At 36.1% G+C, this 20,996-nt stretch overlaps 1 protein-coding gene across 1 annotated transcript; it reads right to left on the reverse strand.

Annotated features, from left to right (window-relative positions):
* Positions 1–6,253: 6,253 nt before the first annotated feature.
* Positions 6,254–9,234, reverse strand: LOC131864828 (ankyrin repeat-containing protein At5g02620-like). Its single transcript, XM_059215296.1, has 3 exons — positions 8,504–9,234; positions 7,534–8,093; positions 6,254–7,263 (listed from the first exon to the last, which is right to left on the reverse strand). Exons 1-3 carry the CDS (start codon positions 9,021–9,023, stop codon positions 6,364–6,366), a joined length of 1,980 nt encoding a protein of 659 aa, XP_059071279.1. The 5' UTR covers positions 9,024–9,234; the 3' UTR covers positions 6,254–6,363.
* Positions 9,235–20,996: the final 11,762 nt, after the last annotated feature.

Consider the following 20,996-nt stretch of genomic DNA (forward strand, 5'->3'; position numbering starts at 1 on the left):
ATATGTAAAGACTCTTTTGACTGCATCCCAATGAACTCTATCAGGATTAGAAATATGTTTGGAAAGAACTCCCACTTCTTGGGTAATGTTTGGTCTAGTACAAACCGTTGCATATATCAAACTTGCAATTGCACTCTGGTAAGGCACTCTACTCATTTCTTTCATCTCTGATGGAGATGTAGGACAATCTAAAATAGATAATTTCATTCAAACTGTGAAGGGAACACATAATGGTCTACAATCCTGCATGTTGAACCTCTGTAAAACTGAATTCACATACTTACTCTGCCCTAGCCATAGCTTTATGTTCACTCTATCTCTTCTAATTTACATCCCAACAATGTTTTTCGCTGCACCAAGATTATACATTTAAAATTTAGCAGCAAGCTGAGAATTCAATTCTGAAATCATACATTTTCCTTTACCAATGAATAACATATCATCAACATATAATGCAATGTACAAGAAATGATCACCATTAGATTTATAAAAGACATAGTGATCTGATTTAGAATGCTCAGATCTTAAAATCAACACATTTGTATTAAATTTTTGGTGCCACATCCCAGGACTCTGTTTGAGGCCATACAATGATTTCTTCAATTTATAGACCAAATTACTTTTACCTTTCACCACATAGTGCTCTAGTTGTGTCATATAAATACCTTCCTCTAAATCACCATGAAGGAAAGTAATTTTCACATCCATTTGCTCGACCTCTAAATTACAAGAAGTAGTAATAGAAAGCAAAAATCTAATGGATGTCATTTTTACAACAGGAGAAAATATCTCACCATAATCAATACCCTCAACCTAAGAGTAATCTTTTGTAACCAACCTTACTTTATACTTCTCAATGCTTCCATCTGAACCAATATTTTTCTTGAACACGCATTTGCAACCAACAGGCTTTCGTCCTTTAGACAATGGTACAAGATCCCATTCATCATTTTTTTTCAAAGCTTTCATTTCTTCTTCCATAGCATTCTTCCAAGATTCTGCATCATTCCTACCTAATGCCTCTTCTAAAGAAATAGGTTCATCCACATTAGTATTCAAAACAAAAATACATCTCCAATCATTAGGTGAATACCTTTTAGTTGGTTGTCTATGTCATGTACACCTTTGAACAAGCCAAGTTGGAGGTTCTTCCTCATCTTCTAAAGATTCAGATCTAGATGAGCTCTCCTCAACTTCTTTCCTATCAAGTTGACTCAATTCAACTCTTTTAGGCATAGAAGGGAATTGAATCATATCTTCCTGTTTAGTCTATTATGGTTGCAATGTAGCAAAAGGAGACTTAATTTCTCTAAAAATAACACTTTTACTATTAATTACCTTTTATGCAACAAGGTCGCAAAGGTTGTATCCTTTTACACCATAACTATAACTGATGAAGATACATTTCACAACCTTCTCCTCCAACTTCGTACACTTCTCTTTTGGCACATGAGCATATGCCTCGCAACTAAAACCTCTAAGATGTCTCAAAGAAGGCTTGTGACCTGACCATGCTTCCATAGGCATTTTATCAACAAGAGTTGATGTAGTAGACCGTTAATCAAGTAGCAAGCAATGACAATTGCTTCAGCCCAAATTTTTAATTTTAGGCCAGCACAACTCAGCATACTCCTAGCCCTCTCCATCAATATCTTGTTCATTTTTTCTGCAACTCCATTCTGTTGTAGAGAATACAGATTTATAATTTTTATGGAATCTATCAAAATCATTAGAGAAAATTAACCACCATTATCAATCTTCAAACATTTAATTTTTTTTTCTAGTTTACAATTCGACCATTTCTTTAAATTATTTAAAACGATTGAAAACTTTAGATTTACTCTTTAGTAAGTATACCCCTGTCCTACTAAAATCATCAAAAAAATAAACATAAGCAAAGAACAAAGCAAGATGCCACATTTCTCCTCTTTGTCCATCTTAACACCAATGGATACCAATATGTGAATTATAAACAAAAATTAACTATAAATAGTAACATCATGTAAATGCCAAGTTGAGACACCATTTTTCCAACAATTATATCCCAAAACTCTTGATAAAATTCTATAGGGAACCCATCTAGGCTAGGGAATTTTCCCCTTCTTCAAGAGAAACACAATTTTTCCACTCTCAAGAAGAGAGATAGTTCTAAGGAGATCCTCATTCATTGCATCACTAGTAATGGCAGGAATACTATCAAGCACAAACCCTTCCTATACATTGGCCAAAATAGAGTCCTCTTTTAACAATTCTGCAAAAACTCTAATGGCTTCCTCAACAATCTCTTTGTAAGAAGGAATAGGAACTCCCTTAGAGGAAAGAAGAGAATAAAATGAATTTCCTTGGACCTCTTGCCCTTAACTGAATTGTGAAATAAAACCATTAGGCGTCAAAAATATTGAAAAATAAATTAGTATATATAAAATATATAATATAGTTATCAACTGTAAAGAATCCAAAGCTGAAGTAATATACTAAGAACACCATAATAAAATTCATCAATTTTTGTTCCAAGGCTTACTGCGTCTTTGTACGCGTCAGGATCGATCCCTTTCTTGGCCTCTTCATACTCAGTTGCCATAGATTTTTTTTTACATTGCTACCTTCAGCGCTATCAAATATGCTTTATTATAATGTCATCAAATAATTCAACCTACAGTATGATCTATAGCAAATTTCTGTGTTTCAACCTTCAACACTAGTATTATGTCGTGTCTACAGAGGGAATACCCGTCCAAAAGGCGTGGAAGAAATAAGACTATGAGGAGATTCCATCGACAAGATAAATCTCACGACTGTGACACTGCCAAAATAGTGGTAATGTGAGTCTCGTTGCCTTCTCATAGAACTTTTTAACCTTTTTTTTTCAAATAGTAGCTACCTGAAGTGACCTTTCACTTTTTTTTTGCTATTCACGCTCAGTTGCCATGAAATTTCTTTTCTATTGCCATGAAGTTTTATTTTTCTACTACATTTATACTCTAAAAAATTTGCAGGTTAGTGACGACTCTTAGCTTTATCTAACCTACCGACCCTTAGATTCAAGATAATTTTTTTTCTAGGGTGATTGATCATTCTGCTAGGCTCTTGACGATAGTCTTGAACATCTGTTTACACAATATTAAATAATGTGATTACAAAGTATTATGCTGTGAAATGGATGCGGCTCCACATATTGCAATAATAGACTTTCTTTAAACATAAAGAGAAAAATGGACATCAAGTCTAAAAGGCGTGGAAAATATATGACAGAAAGAAGTGTCCATCGTCAACATTAACCCCATGACTACGACCTCGCGAAAGAGTGCCAACACTAAAGTGATTAATCGTTCTGTTTGTCTATTCGTGGTTAGTTGACATGACATCTTTCTTTCGTCATTTTCTAAGGCTGGTCAAGATGCTTCCTTATAATATCAGTGAATAATGTGACATAAACTATTCTGTTGTGAAATGGATACGGCTCTACACATTAGAATGCATCCTCACTTTAAAGTAGAAAAATGGGCATAGCTGTTAAAAAAGACATGAAATGACAATATGACAGAAAGGTGATTCTCTTGAAGAAATTGATTTCATGGCTGTCAGTTTTTGGAAGTGGAGTAAATTGTTTTGAAAATGAATAATAGCTTTATTGTATTTAATAAATTAAAAAGAGAACAATATGACATATTTCCAATGTTTTAGTCAGGTTGCATTTATGTTAGGAACAATCAAGGACTAACTTCTTTTCTTACAATGAACAATAGTCAAAGAAGCATCAACATTACTCGTAAAACATTTCAGAGTAGTGGAGTAGGCACCTTCAAAGCAGACAAATGAACTTTTCTAATCATCACATTATTTTGAAAAGGGAGTCTTGTCATCAAAAGATAGAGAATAAAGAACCACCAAAAGGATAGGACATAAATTAACATATATATGTTATGTTCGATGCAATGTTGTGATTATTTTGAGGAAATATTTTGATACATGTATCTTATGTACAATGGTGAAATTTTATTTGGAGTTGAAATTATTCCCATATCCTTCTATCTACCTATTACACACATTTATTCCCATGAATAGTTACCCAACCTTATATGTGCATGCTGCCATACATTTTGTTTATATTTAAGAAGTTATGACGCTCACCCTTACAAAAAAATCTCATCTAGTTCTTACTTGTCTAGATCTAATCATTTGATTGTGTAAGATTATTTTTCTAGTCACATGATTGACCACAAAATTCGGCACCTAAGCCTCATATTTAAAAATTAATAAATATAATTAATTTTCACCAAATAATCCTTTTTACTTTCACCTAGAGTTGAAAAAAAAAAGAAGCTTACATCATTAGGTGTTATGAGTTACAATTTAATGAAATTTAGTTTTATTTATTCCATATTTGTCATCTTTCAAGAATCCTCTCTCATTGTCTAGTATTAAAGTAGAATAAATAGTGAAACATTTAGATTTAATAAATGAAAAAGAATAACAAACTTGTAATTGATAGCCCTTGCTTGCTATCATCAATATTTGTACATTTTCTAGGGATTTAATTAAGGAAATTTATCTCTTAAAGACATAATAAAGATCATTCAAGTTATTTCAAACTATTGATAGTCTCGAGATGTTTAAGAAGATAAGACTAGATTGAGTTTCACCTAGAGGGAAGCAAAATGTTTGTCAAGCCATAAGAATATAAAGATTTCATGATCACAAATTCGACCCATAATTCTAATCTTTAACTTTATAGAACAAAGGATTAATATAGAATTTGAGACCATATTTATGAAGAGAGATTGCCTTTCTAAATTACAAAGATAAAATAATCTAGAATCTTCATTAGAAATCAAAATTAGTTAATCAAAATATTACATACCCTTATTCATGATATGTATTTCTAAATATAATAGATATAGTTATCAATTTTCTATTACCCACCTATCTTTAATTAATTCAAACTAAGGGGACATTTTGATAAGTAATGTTCTCTTTTGTTCTCAAATTTCACTTGTAAGATACAAGCTACCAATGGGACATTTGTTTTTCTATTTTGTAGGTTCTCATGATGAGAGCATGTTGAAAGTATATAGTTAAATTATTATTTAAGTTATCATGTCTTAATAGGGTTGATTACTTATATGGACACATCAACTTCATATAATCTATATCTAATTAGATATCAAATTTACATGAACATTTTTGAGTGCTATAATATTTTTGATGCATGATCAATTAGGATTCAGACACAATTCAATGTAACGGAAAATATAATTATGAAACTAGCATATATATGTTATTTTCTATGCAATATTGTGAATATTTTTAGGAAATGCTTGGATACATATATCTTATGAACAATACTGCAATATTGTATGGAATTTTGACTATTCTCCTATCCTTAGGTATATTAATATACATATGCATTCCCATGAATAGTTACCTAATTTTATATGCGCACACTACCATACATTATACTTATCTAAGAAGTTATGACACTTATCCACACACGAACTCTCATCTAGTTCTTTTTTCCTTAGATCTAGTCATTTGATTGTCTAGGATCATTTCTATAGTCACATGATTGACCACATAATTACACACCTTAGCCTCATATTTAAACAAAAATAAATAAATAAATTACCAACTAATGCTCTTTACCTTCCCCATCTAGAGTTGCAAAAGTACAAGCTTGGATGATCAGATGTTTTGTGTTACTGTGTTACCTATTAATTTTTATGTTTACAAATGATTTTTGTTGGATTTTTTGGTTTCATATTTATAAATGTAAATTTAGGTTAGTCAAATGTTCATATTTCTTACTTAGTTGAGCAATCTCCTATTTTATTCGTAAAAGTTCACTTGTGAGATGGAAGCTATTCATGGAATATTTTTCTTCTATCTTTTAGGCTCTCATAAGGAATGCATTTTTAATGATGTACTTGTATGATCATGTCTAGATAAGGTCCCTTACTTTATATGGACCCACCCTCTTTTGTAATGAAGAGAGATTGCATTTCCAAATACAAAGGCAAAATAATCTATCCATTCATCAAGAACCCACAATCTTCAATCAAAAGACTAAACACCCTTATACACTTTATTTGTTTTCAAGAATCATAAATATAATCATTTAAATATAAAAATAATTTACAAAAATATTATTGACAGTAAATCTAACATTCAACTTGAAGCATACACATATCAAATCAGCTCTAAGCACGCAAGTATCTGATTTGAACACAGATGTAGATACTTTGTACACTTCTAATAATATGAAAACATTTAATATTATAAGACATAGTTGAATACGATCAAAGTCATGTAGAAATAAGAAGCTGCAACACTGTATCAGACTTGCAAAAGCAACTTTCCCAAACCTTATTTATCGTTCTCATTGCTATGGTAGTATAGGATAGCAAGCCACTTGGTTTTGGACCGGCGCACCAAGTCCAAAAGCCCCCATCTTTCTAATTTTATCCACACGTATTCCCCCAGACGGTCAGAAAGAAAAGGAAGTAGACCGTTCAGGTGGTTAAACCTAGCCTTCTTCACTGTAAACTTTGCAGCCATGTAGAAAAAAGTGAAATTACCACAGAAGCAGATGATCAAGCACGCCCCAAGAATGAACCAAGCCAGCTCGGGATTCATGTTGGAAAGCATGGCATACACTGCAAGCATGAAGCCATAGGCCGTAAAGGCAAACGTGGCACAAACCAATAGGTTGGTAATACAGAGGAACAATACCTTATTTCCCGTGGTAATAGGTGTACTCATCTGCCACATCAGCACCACTAAGAGCGACAGAAAGAATGCCACACAATCAAAGATGAGAAAAACCTTGAAGGAGGCCAACGGAAGCAGAATCGGCGAACCTAAACTCTTGTCTGAGCCAGTTCCAGGCGCAGGCGCAGGCGAAATTCCCGATCCCTTTGAGTCCCCATTTCCATTCCCATCGTCCGTCACGAAACTGCCCGGAGCAGTGAAAGCTGCCGTAAATGACATTGTCGCTAATAGAACTGCCACCACTAGTTCTGTGTTGCGCCTGTCCTCATATGTTTTGTCCACCATCTCAACAGCAACCTCATGTTTCTCTGCACTCACCTTTGGAGCGCTGTACAAGAATGGCTTGCGATTGGAAGGATAACTGGCCAGAACTGAAATTATCTTGTCAGATTCGTGATAGTGCGTGTTCTCTCTCACGATATCAAAGGCCGTTAAGCCTGCCTTGTTGACAGCAAACTTGTTTATCCCCGCTATACAAAGCAACGACTTCACCATCTGAAAAATGCAAACTCAAATAAGTTCATAAAAATTAAATGATCTATTGGAACTAACTATGCATAAAGATTTCTTCTACGGAAGTTCTTGCCGTGATGATTTTAATTTCTGTCTTCAGTAGAAATACTTTCAGTAATTTGACTCTATATATAGACGAGATTAGATTAAGAATCTACACAAACCCAAAACTTATATAGCTGTACACAGTAATTGGTTGAAAGAACAAACTTCAGCAGTGACAAACAGAGGTTTGTATAAAAAGAGACTTACATTCAAGTCTTTTTTCTTTGCTGCAATATGCAGTGGTGTGTCTCCTTCACTTATCCTCGAAAAAGGAGATTTCATTTCACCCGCATCTGTGTTTCCTCCACTTTTCACGGGCTCATCTTTTGGATCTTTCTTTTCAGCCGGATCTGTCTTTCCTCCACTTCGCAGAGGCTCTTCATGTGGAGGTTTGTCAAGTCCCTTGTTGACCAAGTATGATAAGCCTACCTCTTCGTTCAGGTAATCAACAATTCGCACTTGCCTAACTAGGGCAGCTAAGTGCAGAACGTTCATTCCACAACTATTCCGTATTTCGACAGCGTCTGGCCTCTCATTTATCAACTCTTGTACTGCTTCCAGATGACCCAATTTCGCTGCCACACAGATGGGAGTTTCTTGGCTGTCATTAACCCAATAACACAGTTCGGCCTCAAATTTTATTAACTTCTTTATTATATGCACGTAGTTTCTTTCAACAGCTATATGCAGAGCTGTGTTGCCAAGTTCGTCCTTACGTTGGATTAACTGCTTCGCATCTGATAAATTTAGTATATGATCAACTAGATCTGTAAAAGAAGCATCCAAAATCATTGCCTTAAGTTAGATAAGATGTTCTTCAAGAAGGGCCAAGGGTAAGAGAATGCCTAATTTACCTTTGTTGAAGCGATACAGACCTCAACTAATATAACAACATAAATACAGAATTCAACTAAATACACGAAGAAGTAAAGAAGAACTCATTGGTTATCAACTGTAAACGAACAGAAGCTGAAGTAAAATAGAAACAACATAATCAAACGACTTGAAAAAATAGAAAGAACTGAAACATGATAGACAATCATCCTCGTGTTATTTAAGATAAAGAAAAAATTGGGGACAAAATGATATTTGTCTTGAACCGTTAAATTAGGAGATGCTTAGCAGATACTTTTACAAACTTATAGGCAAAGAAATCCTAAAATCGAAATAAAATAACCTGAATCTCCTCTGTTTACTGCAACAGATAAACAGTTCCTCTTGTGCACCGTACTTTCGAGTAAGCTCGACGGAGATGCGTCAAATATTGCCTTCACTGTCTCTAAATTGCCGCTTTCGTAGGCTTTGAACAAAGCTGTTTCATCAAGCTTATTGCGGAGATCCACACCACTTTCTGGTTGTTGGAGTAGAATCTTCACAACGTTGGAGAAACCTCCCTGCGCAGCCAAGTGTAACGCAGTATCCTTTTCGGCATTGGTAGCATTCACAAGCAGAGGCTTCACTTCGGGATCGGTTTCCTTCAGAAGTTGACGATTGAGTTGCAGGAGCTGTTGAATGAAGTGTAGATTTCCTACACTAGCAGCCAAATGGAGAAGAGTATTTTCCCCTCCAGGTGTAATATTGTTGAGAGCTGCTTTAAGTTGGGAACTCAGTTGTTGATCGATCCTTAAACGCGTTACCGCAGCTTTGAAGGCGTCAGGATCGATCCTTCCGCCGAGTTGTTGACCCTCAGTGGCCATGCTAAATATCTGCCGTTACAGCCTTCAACACCAAGGCACGCTTCTTTGTAATAGGATTGAATAATACTACATTCAGTATTATGCCAGAAACTACATAATAGAATATGTGGTCTCAGTTTTTCCACAAGGGAAACATTAAAAATACAAGTATCCACATCTTACACTTCAGGGTTTCCACAACTTTAGTTGGAATCTCACTTTTTCTTTCGTTGGAACAGATACAACATTTTGACCTTGACTGGGTGCAAATAACCAGTGTTAATTAGCTTTGATTGGGTGCCAAGTAATTACTCTAGTTTGGTGCGAATAATATGACTATGGGGTGTTCTGCTAGAACATTATTTTTTTAATACTTGAAGTGATCCTACACGTCAAAATTACTACAACTTTTTCATAGTTGGAATGTCTATTTTTCTTAGATGAAAGTGTACATTGAAATCAAATACAAATTTTTTTTATCATTTATAATTTAATAATTTATTCTATGTGAAATATGTACACATTTTATTTAATGTTGAGTTTATTTCAGTGGATTAGATAATTATTTAATATAGTTATATTTCAATAAACGATATAACTGTTGTTTAAATTAATTTCTTTCTTTTCATTCTATCATTCTTATTCAATTACATATATTTTCATACATTGCACATTATGTTGTCTTTATTTACACACATTTTTATACATGTACCATTTACTATAACCGATGCACTGCAAAATAGGATGTTAGGAACACAAACAAAAGACTCAAGAATCAACTGTTAGTGTTAGTATCATAAACGAAATACGATCCTAAGCAAGCATATGAAGAGAGATCAAACATTTAATGGAAAGTATGCAAAAACAAAAGAAAGACACAAGACCCTTCCAAATGCTTGCCAACATGTTCATAGTAGCTTCTCCCTTGTTCCTCTCCTCTCCAAGTTCCACATGAGTGTAGCCCTTAGCTCTTTGCACTACTATGGAAGTCTTATGGAGATTCAAGATTTATGAAAAATGATTTAAAATATGCAAATGCAAGCGAAATATGAGAAAGCCTAATTAAGCTATCTTGGTTTTAACCAAAATAACAATGTAGATTAGATGACTCCTAAAATGATCTCTTAAATTTCACTATAGATTAGATGCATACAAGATTTCTGGATCTGAATTATGAAGGAATGGGCTCTATTTATAGGAAAAATAGGGCAATGGATGGTTGAGATTAAGTAATCTCAACAAGGGTCAAGATAGAAAGATTTATGATCCATGTGAGGGCTTTCAACCCAATCCCAGGATGACAAATGCCAACATGAGATGGCTTGAGAGGAGAGGGAAGAAGCATTAAATGCTTGAAATGACATGAAGGTTAGGTTAGGAGTTAAGGTTAAGCTTGAGTTGAATGAATAAAGTCGCTATCCAATGAATAATGCCTTTATCCAATGGCTAAACTCTTGTACAAGAGTTAGTGGGTGAGTTGAGTTAACCATTAATGCTTGAAGAGACCCATGAGTCAAAAGGATGGTTAAGTTAGAGGAAAGTCTCTAACCATGTGGGTGAGTTGAGTTAAGCATTAATGGTCATGTAAGAGCCATTAATGGTTTGGAATACTTTAGGCGTTAACCTGTTGAATACATAAAGCCTTTAATGCTTTTCAAAGACTTTGAGGCTTTGAGAAGTGACTTCAAGTTGCCTAGGAATGTGACAATATTTAGGAAATGGATTAGGCAAATTAGGAATGGTTTAGAAGAATTTAGAAAGTGGTTAGAATTGTCTAGAAGGGGATTTAAGATGTAAGTGGGTTTGGTGGGTGAGGGAAAATAGGATTTTAATTAAAATAAAATTCATTTATTTCAACTAAATAGGTGCAACTTGCATTTGTAGGAGAATGCAAGTGGGGGGAGGGGGGGAGTAGTTTAAGGATTTAAATAAATATTTTATTATTTATTTAAAAGAGGAAAGAGGGTTAAATTCAATAAATATGTTTTATTCATTTAATTCCTTAAGAATGTAGCTTAATTAATATTTAAATAAATTGAATAATTTATTTAATTAATAGGAGAAGAGGCTGAGGATGAATTAATTAAATTTTAATTTAATTAACTGATTATTAATAGTTAAATAATCAAATAAATAGTAAATATTCATTTAATTAAATGGACAGATTTATGTGACTACTTTTGCCCCTCTTTGAGACGGTGCGGTTTATCACATCGTTTCAAAGAAAGAAAAATAGGTGTGAAGAAATATGCCCCATAAATGTTAATTTAGTGGGTGCTATGTCCCCTCGACAGATGGGCTAAAAAATTTCAAAAAATCGGGTGATCTCTCGAAAAAGAACAAGAAGTTGAGGGGAGGTAGAATACAAGAAATTAGCAATAACGGTGAAATGATGGGAGAAAAATGGGGGTAAAATGAGGAAATGAGAGACGTTGGAAGTTTAGAGGGACCACAACAGTAAGCGGGGTGAATTAGGGTTAGGGCTGGATGGTATATATGGGGGGGAAGGGGAAAAAATAGGCTCATTTGCACCTATCTCCTTGGCAGTTTAGAGCTCTGATAGGGAATTTTTGGTGAAGGAGTGAGCAACGATCATCATGCCTATGCCTATAGAAGATCATCGGCTAGAGTGGATCTGTCGATTCCAACAGCCAGACAACTACAAACCAGCTATACACAAATTTTGAATTTTGTGTTTTGTGCATTTTTGGCATGTTTTTTCAGGCATCAAAGTCCAATCAAGATAATAGCGCTAAAACCATGTTTTAATGCTATTGTCGCCTAGAATAGCACTATTATGCCGCAATGGTGCTATTGTATAGTAGTTGTAGCGCTTGTGTTAGGTTTAGTGCTTTCATTACATAGTAGTAGTGGTATTGTAGTATTAGCACGTTTGTATGTTTGTTGTAGTGCTGTTGTTATTGAATAGCATTGTTGTGTAGTTAATTTAGCGTGTTTGATTGTTTAGCACTTTTGTGCACAAATTGTGGCGCTATTGTGAGCAGAATAGCACTATTGTGATAAAAATTCCCCAGTGTTAGAGAACATAGCCTGATGTCTCAGTTGATTGTTTGATTGGTTGTTTTGGTGAATTATAGCAGCCCCCTTGAGACTAGGTCATTATGATAAATGTCTGTTGTAGTCTAGGATTGCCATAATCGATTACCTATTGAGACCCGAAGATACTTGATCAAAGTATCTGTTGATAGTCTAGGTTGAAAACTTAAGAAAGTTTGTACCAAAACAACTAATGTTTGTTGATGTGTGTAAGAGGACGTGCCTGTTCTACAGATGCCGGAGCAGCATCCTGCCACATAGCAGCTGACAGAGGCAGACAGATTCTGCGTCGCTGCGACTAGTTTGTACGATATGATCTATCGTCCCGTGATTCGGATGAATTGCGGACTGATGACAGCACTGGCCGAGCATTGGCATAGTGAGATATGTACCTTCTACCTGGCGATGGGAGAGATGACAGTGATGCTAGAGGATGTGTGGAGGATACTACACATCCTGATTAGAGGGGAGCTGGTGACCTATGATCAAGCATTAGGGACGACGACGGTGTAGAGAATATTTGCTGATGATGTTTATATTGAGGATGACTTTGTATCCTAGGAGGACATAGTAGCATTGTATGAGCCTTTACCAATAGTTTTATCCAGGATCGTCGGGGGTTTGGTGTGCCCCGACTGACGTTCACATGGACTAGCCGTTGGTTGGGACCAGGTGATTGAGAAGATGATGACTGAGAGGACCCACTATGCCTGGGGACCATGTGTGCTAGCACATATTTATAGGGAGCTACACGAGGTGGTGTACCGAGAGAAGAGATCACTAGCAGTAGGGATCACATTACTACACATCTGGGCTTGGGAGCACTTGCCAGTCACACGAACAGTCTACTTGATATTTAGGGTGATATATCAGCCCTATGTTTATATGTATGGAGGGATGATGAGCCAGCCCCATCTGAGGAAGTTGGATTTTTTGTGACGGGCTTTAGATGACCTAGATACAGTGATATGGAGGTTGTATATCGAGTGTGAGCCTTGGGAGGATGATGCAGAAGTGCTACTGTATGTATTTATGACACACTTTTTGATTGGGCGCACATCCTACCTTATAGAGAGACAGGTGCCAGGGAGAGTGATGAGGCAGTTTTGACGGAGGTAGGGATTGTCGAGAGGCTCAGGGGAGTATGCATGGGTAGTACGGGAGAGATTTTAGTGGGGACCAATGTTACCATATGATCAGGCCTTGATAGAGTTCCAGAATTTACAGGCGAGACCAGGGCATATGAGGCCTGAGATTGTCGATGCAGGGGTGACAGAGGAGTACACACAGTATCATACTGCACATCTGATTATATAGATTTCAGATCCGATCGAGCCTATACCACCTTTTGAGGATGAGAGGAGATGATAAAGGAGGAAGAGAGGAGGTCGAGGAGTAGGAGGAGGAGATGGAGGTGGTGGAGGAGGATTTGGTGGAGCAGGAAAAGGTGGAGGAGGAGATGGAGGTGGTGGAGTATTTGGTGGAGCAGGAGGAGGTGGAGGACGAGGAGGATTTGGTGGTGGAGGGGGATTTGGAGGTGGAGGTGGTGGAGGAGGATGATTACAGAGGAGAGGTAGAGGGGGAGAGTCGTTGCGACTATCACAGGGTCCACTGATACGAGGGGCTGCCAAAGAAGGAGGTAGGGATATTGGTGGGGGTGTAGTGCCTATGGAGATGGGAGAGGGAGCCATAGGTGGAGGAGAGGTTCCTATGGAGATGGGAGGGGGAGAGATAGGTGGAGGAGATGGAGATGTATGGGAGTATATGATTTTACACTCACAGACTCGGTTAGAGGATAGCGAGGCAGAGATTGCAGCTAGAGATGTCCAACTATTTGCATGGGAGGTGGAGCTGACTGTAGTGAGGAAAGAGAGAGATGATCTGGTGGACAGGTTGAGGGAGGTGCAGGATAGAGTCCAAGTCTTGGAGGGAGCATAGGCATAGGGTCCAACTGAGGTGGTGTTGAGGGAGATGTGACAGGCAAGTGGAGAGATTGACTATTGGTGGGGAATATATGAGCTGGTTGTGCCAGTTAGTCAGCAAGCACTGAGCTATTCTAAGATGCGGTGGGCAAGATCAAAGTGGTCACAGAGGGCTCAGAGAAGTGGGGGTGTTATGGGTCCTCCTCAGTGAGGTGGTGGGGGAGGAGTAGGGGGTAGTCGTGGTGCAGCATCTGGCCAGAGTGCCATTTGAGATATTTTAGGTACTTGTTACATTATTATTTTGGACTGTGACTTGGATGGATTTTGGTAGTCGATATATTTTGACATCATTGTACTATGATACATGTAATCTTTTTTTTTAATGTGATATATGAAGAGATCCCATGCTTTGATATTATATGCATATGTATGATGACACGTATATTGTTGATACAGGATGATGATTATGAGTTATGCTTAGATTCATGCTATGGATGATTTGATTACTATATATACATGGTGATGATATGATTTCTAGATGCATGCTATGGATGATTTGTCTAATTATGTGGATGCAGGTAGAAGATGGACGATGCTTGTGGTAATGATGTTAATTATGATGTAATGATGATGATGTATGCAAAAATAATGAGTTGAAATAATGCATAATGATGTTTGTGATAGATAATACTTGTTCATTTTTTATGATATGATATGAGTAAATGATGCATGTTGTAAGATGAATCTAAGTGAATCAAATGTGTATGCAAATGTGATGTATGAATGCACTTTAAATGGATGAACAAATGTTGATACAAATGTTTATGTATGAATGCACTTAAATGAATGTATCTAAATGATGTAATGTTTATGAGATGTATTTAAAATTAATCTAAATGACTAAAATGATTCAAAACATAACTAAGTGATAAATGAGATTGAAATGATAATGCAAATAAATGCAAATAGGGGATAAAGAATAATGAATAACTGCACCTTAATGCAATTAAAGGATAATGAATAACTGCACCTTAGTGCAATTGGAGGATAATGCATGCATCTCATGAATCTAGATGAAACAAAATGGGGAAAAATGCACCTATGAAATGAATTCTAAATGAACTTAAAGGATGATGAAAGGAATGCATATTTAAAATGAATGCACTACATGGATGAATGAATGTTCTTTATAACAAATTCACTTAAATGAAATGCAACTAAATTATAGTTGTAGACACCTAAAATTGTTTAGTCTAATTAAATAAATATCTTTATTTATTTAATTATTTTAAGCCTAATTCTTCTATTAATTAAATAAATCTTTATTTATTTAACTAATTCATTTATCCTCTTTTAGCCTTATTTCTCATTTAAATAAATACTTTTATTTATTTAAATTATCCTTTTCCTAAATTAAATAGATATCTTATTTATTTAATTGATCCCACTTCCTCTATTAATTAAATAAATCTTTATTTATTTAATTAATTCATTAACCTTTTCTACCCATGACACATGTCATTCATCTCTTAATTCCTACACTACCTACCCTTTCATTATTTTCTTATTTTCTCTACCTACCCTCTAATCCTAGCTGACTATTTATCTCTTACACCTCCAATCTTATCCCTCCATTTCCTATAGTGTCTTCTATATAAGAGGACACTTCCTTCATTATCAACCCTGATTAGTTGACTTCTCAACTACATTACACTTTCAAACTTGCATATGCGATCAAGCCTACTTTCAACCACATTTCCGTTCTTTGTTGAGCTCTTGTGCACATATAAAATCTAAGAGCAAATATATCAAGCAAGATAAATGGAGATAGGAAGAATGGAGATCTAAACCCTATTGGACATGTGATGGTATAATCTTTGTGATTTCATTTGATTTGCATTGTCTTAGGTAATCTTCATAAGTTATGGTGGATCTTTGTTGTTGTTAGGCTAGGGTTTTGTGGTTGAATTCATTTAGTCTTTCAATATTGTTGTTTTCCATTTTCACCATATACATTTTGGCACGCCCCATGGGACATAGATTTTTGTTAGATCTATGTTTTTTGCAGGTTTTTCTAACCCTATATTGCTGTTTTGTAAAACAATTTGGAGAAAACCTTGTGCAGCTAGGGTTTTGGACACAAAATCAAGATCTTGGAGAGATTTGATCCTATCTCACAAACGTATTAGAATTTTTGCACAGAATTTTATTGGCAAGTTGAAGACAGTATCAATAGATTTCAATCCAAAATTTAGAATTTTTGGAGCACATTTTCATTTTCTATGAATTTTTTATGATTTTTCATAAACAATTAATTTTGAGAGCAAATCAGTGAATTGTTCGGGTTTTCTTACATTTTTGGAAATATCTCATAATTATACACAACATCTGTTCTTTGTGATTTTAATTTTGATGCAAAAAAATTCTTAAAAAATCAGATCTTTAAAGATCCATTCCCAAAACATGACAAGGAAAAAGCTAAAGCCATAGATGAGCAAACCAACTATACCAAAGAATCCTATAACTATGATTCAATTGTTGATCACATTTCAATGGACAATTATGTCTCTACCATTATCATCAAGGACAAAACGCATGAGAATTCTACCCAAAGACCCAAGGTTGTCCTGAAAGGAATTAGATCTTCTTCCGAACCTACCTCTTAGTGTAATGTTACAACTCATCGAGGAAAATTCACTTTACAAGGTGCTCCAGCTAAAAAGACTACTTCCTTATCAACCAAACTTGAGTATGACCTTGTAGAACAGTTAGGGAAGAAACCCACACCTATCTCCATCCTTGAACTTTTACGCATATCCCCTGCACATAAGGCCATTCTTGACAAAACCTTGAGAGACACTTCCATCCCTATTGATCTAAACATGGACCAGTTTCAATCCTTGGTGGGATACCTTTCTGTTCCACACTCCCTTACATTCACAGAAGCTGATGACGCCTCTGTGAGCCAACCACATAATGCACCTTTACACATTGAAACCTTCCTACATAAACATTGAATAAAGCGAGTCTTGATAGATGGAGGAGCAGGTCTAAACATTTGTACATTGAGCACTATCAAACAATTGGGATATTCTGATAAAGCTGTGAATTCTACAAACAAAATTACCATCAAAGCATATGATGATGAAGAGCATTCATCCAAAGGCATAGTCACTTTACCTCTTAGAGTTGGGCCAATTACAAAAGATGAGGTTTGTCAAGTCCTTGACCTCGATCTCACATACAACATATTGCTAGGACGTCCATGGATTCATGAGATGAGCGCATTACCATCTACATACCATCGATGTATCAAGTTTTCACACAATGGAGTTGAAGTTATCATCAAAGCTGATCCTAACCCATTCATATATTGCAACAATCTATGACCTAGATCAGAAATAACAATCCCAATCAATTTAGAGGCTATTCCTTCATCAACTTATGTGGATCCAGAATCATTAAAGGCTTCTACATCCAAACAAATAGAGCTAAAAGAAAAATTCAAGATTAAAGACATGAGATGTGGTGAGTATATCTGTCATGCTGATCAACTCCCACTATCTCCTAAGACATTCAGTCGACAGGAACAACCTACAAAAAATTTGCAATGCCAAGGAATTGGGTGTGAACCACCTAGTGTTGTGGCTACTATGTCTGAATGCAAATCACCTCTAGTGCTGCAAGCAGCTCTTGATATCAATAGTCCTAAGAGTGGTTCCAACAAAGAATCTATTGAGCATATCACCAACCCTCTTGATAACTCACATAGCTTTACCATATCATCCACTTATTCCATTTCCAGTCCTCTCCCAGACTTGGATCAACAAGAATTACAAAAGCCCTTACTAATTGGGGATGAAAAATTAAGCCTTGAAAAGAAAAAACTAAAAGTGAAAACTAAAGAAAAGTCTTTTAGTTCAAATCAAAATCAAAAGCTATTGGACTCTGAAAAAATCAAGGTCAAGGATAAAAATCCTATGAAAGAAAAAGAACAAGAGTTGATCTCCCCTAATATCAAAATAACTGGGGGCAAAAGTTCTACAATTTTAAGTCAAAAAGCATACTTGTTGATCTGAAGTCTCTATCATGTCATGATACTTTCACTTCTTTTCACAAGCATAAGCCTTCATCACTCATCCACTTGTTCCACACATTCTTTCCCTTCTAGCAATACATCATGGACCTTTAAGGGAGCTTCCTTGAGGGACTTTGTTATCAGGGATGCTGAAACTTCTTTAGGTGATTGTGGTATTGTTGCCTTTAAAAAAGAATCTTGTTATTACAATATTCAACATAATTATTAAATTGATACAAGAAGGATTTCTAAATTGTCACCTCTTGGAGAGGCTTTTTTATGATGAAACCTTGTTCAAGTATGGTGGAGGACTGAAATGAGCTGCTGCACCCATTTATCGTGCATTTGGTTGGACAATATTTCTCATTGCACTGATGTGCTTTATGGTTCAATTCAATCGCCACAGCACAGGGATTAATGCAGCTTGGAAGAGAGCATTTTCTGTTGCACATATGTTGAGGGGAATCGCACTTGTGCTGGCCAGGCTGCCCTGGCCACAGAGAACATTTCTCATTACAATTTGAAGATGTCTCATATAAGTAACAGCTCTGGCCACATGTATGATTTTTCCTTTTGCAATTGTGATTTCCTTCATGCCCTGCTAAATCCCCGCATAAGCTTAAGCTGTCTCCTTCTCGAGTACAATAACTGCAGTTTTCTGTACACAAATGACTCCCCATGCAAGAATGACGGTCACCATGCCCTTTCTCCATCACACATCTCCAGAAGCAAACAGAACATTTGCATCCACAAACTGATAGTCCTTGCTTTACTTTGCCAAGAGCTACATTAGCCTCTAGCTGCAACCTTTGCTCCTCGTCATCATCACAGAAATCTGTGGTGTTTGAACTTATAGAAGACTCCCCGACAGCAACAGGAAAATCAGGAACTCCTTCCTGTGTGTTGAAATTATCCAAAACCCTTAATTCTTCATTTGTATCTGTCACAGAAAGGCATCCCATGTGGACCGCAGACGTAAGATTTCTCCTCAGGATATCAACTGTCATAGCCACTCACTTGCTGTCAATATCAGTCCAGTCCTTGGCTGCAATCTGAGCTATAATAAGCTTCAGATCCCTCATGAAGGTGAATCCACTGTAATAGCAAGAATCGATTCTTTATGTCACCGCTTCTGCTAGCTCACTCAGGCTCTCTCTATAATACTCAGATCTATTATAAGGAGCCATAGCAGCAATCTCGACCTTTCCGTCGTACATTTTAAAAATGAAATTGTTCATTTGTGCTTTCCTACACAATGATCCTGATAGTTGCATTTATAATTATCTGAAATTTAACTTTCATTAAATCAAAATAAAGAACTATTAGATCTTCATACAACTTCGCTTCCACCGACTTTCTCAACAACAACTCAAACCAATCACACCTCCTTCCTACCACTCCCGACAGGAACTTCGCTGCTTGCAGCTCTCGCTAAAAAAGGGTTTGGGTGGTACATCATGGCGCTTGCTATGAGGCCCTTTAAACAGCACCCCATAGCTCCCTACTTCATAGGTTGCACGATGCTGCAGGAGGAGGCTAGGAAGTAGGGGGCCATGGGGTGCTGTTTAAAGGACCCCATAGCCAGCGCCTAAAAACAGATGAGACGATATGTACGTACGGCTCATTAGGCACATTACCAAGTAAACACTATCATTAAAGTCTAGTTAAACTCCGTCAGTAGTTCGATCGTGCACACAGATCAACTTGATTGTTTTCCTGTGCATTAATGACCTTATTTCAGAGTTCACATGCCAAGCGATGCAACTAGCAACTGATGAAAATGATCCTGAGATCAACTTAGAGGTGTACTGTAAAAACACAGTTGTAAAGCATCTGCATTTTGCAGGGATTTCTCACATGCGCAAAGTTGATAATTATAGCGCTTTCATCATTAAAGAGCCAAGTTCCACTAATTGACAAAATTGTCATGTGAGCTCTGAAACGAAGCCAAGTCCTGTAGAGAAAAACTGGTGAGTTGATATGTACGTACCGCTCAAATATGGAGTTTTGTTAGCGTGGCAAGGACATTTGGTTGCAGCAGAGCAATAGCACAAATGTTGTTCAGTTCAGTGTTTAAATGGTGATTTGCATTTTAGATAGTTCATTTATTATGCGGATGATAATGTTGAAGTAGTTATATTAAAGAATTGATCAGTATTTGTATAAAAGATTAATAATAGTTGTATGATAGACCTAAAACGGAAAAGTAATGAGCAATGTATTTGTGCATAGATGATCATCTATTAGTTCTTCCGCACAATTTCAATAATATTTGAAGGTCTCTTAAACATTAGGTTATATATTTTATTGGAAATGTTTATTAAAATATTAATATTTCATATTTTAATAAATTTGGTTCACATTTTATTATCAAATAATTGTAGAATTAAATAATATGGAGCCCTTTAACTTGCACATTCTAATCTTAAACCTAATAATCACCATTAAAGATTCCTACCTCATTCTTATACTCTTGCCTCTTGTCACTAATTACAAATCTCAATCTTCTAGCTACATTTACAATGACTAGGCTTAACTATATTAATTTGCAAGCGAGGATACAAACATACATCTTTGTCCATCTAGAATAAGTTGAAGAGTTATTGGAAGAGGAGACCATGATATAAGCATGATCACTCTAGGCTATGGAAGTGGGAATGACTAGGCTTAACTATATTAATTTGCAGCGAGGATACAAACATACATCTTTGTCCATCTAGAATAAGTTGAAGAGTTATTGGAAGAGGAGACCATGATATAAGCATGATCACTCTAGGCTATGGAAGTGGGAAATTTCAACCACACCAGCTACTTGAGCGATTCATAAATTATGATTATGTGTGCCTATAGCCACTCCCAACCTCACTTCTTTCCTTGATTTGATCCTACCAAAACCAACATCCTACTATTTCTCATTCAATTCCACAATGAAATATC

This window comes from Cryptomeria japonica, unplaced genomic scaffold (assembly GCF_030272615.1).
Source record: "Cryptomeria japonica unplaced genomic scaffold, Sugi_1.0 HiC_scaffold_95, whole genome shotgun sequence".
NCBI classification, from domain to species: domain Eukaryota; kingdom Viridiplantae; phylum Streptophyta; class Pinopsida; order Cupressales; family Cupressaceae; genus Cryptomeria; species Cryptomeria japonica.

What these genes read in the sequence shown, in the direction of transcription:
- LOC131864828 (XM_059215296.1), bottom strand. Translation starts at nt 9,023, where the DNA reads ATGGCCACTGAGGGTCAACAACTCGGCGGAAGGATCGATCCTGACGCC. An exon ending in AGTAAACAGAGGAGATTCAG is followed by an intron (nt 8,094 to 8,503) that starts GTTATTTTATTT and finishes CTTCTTTTACAG; the next exon opens with ATCTAGTTGATCATATACTA. An exon ending in CAAAGAAAAAAGACTTGAAT is followed by an intron (nt 7,264 to 7,533) that starts GTAAGTCTCTTT and finishes TGCATTTTTCAG; the next exon opens with ATGGTGAAGTCGTTGCTTTG.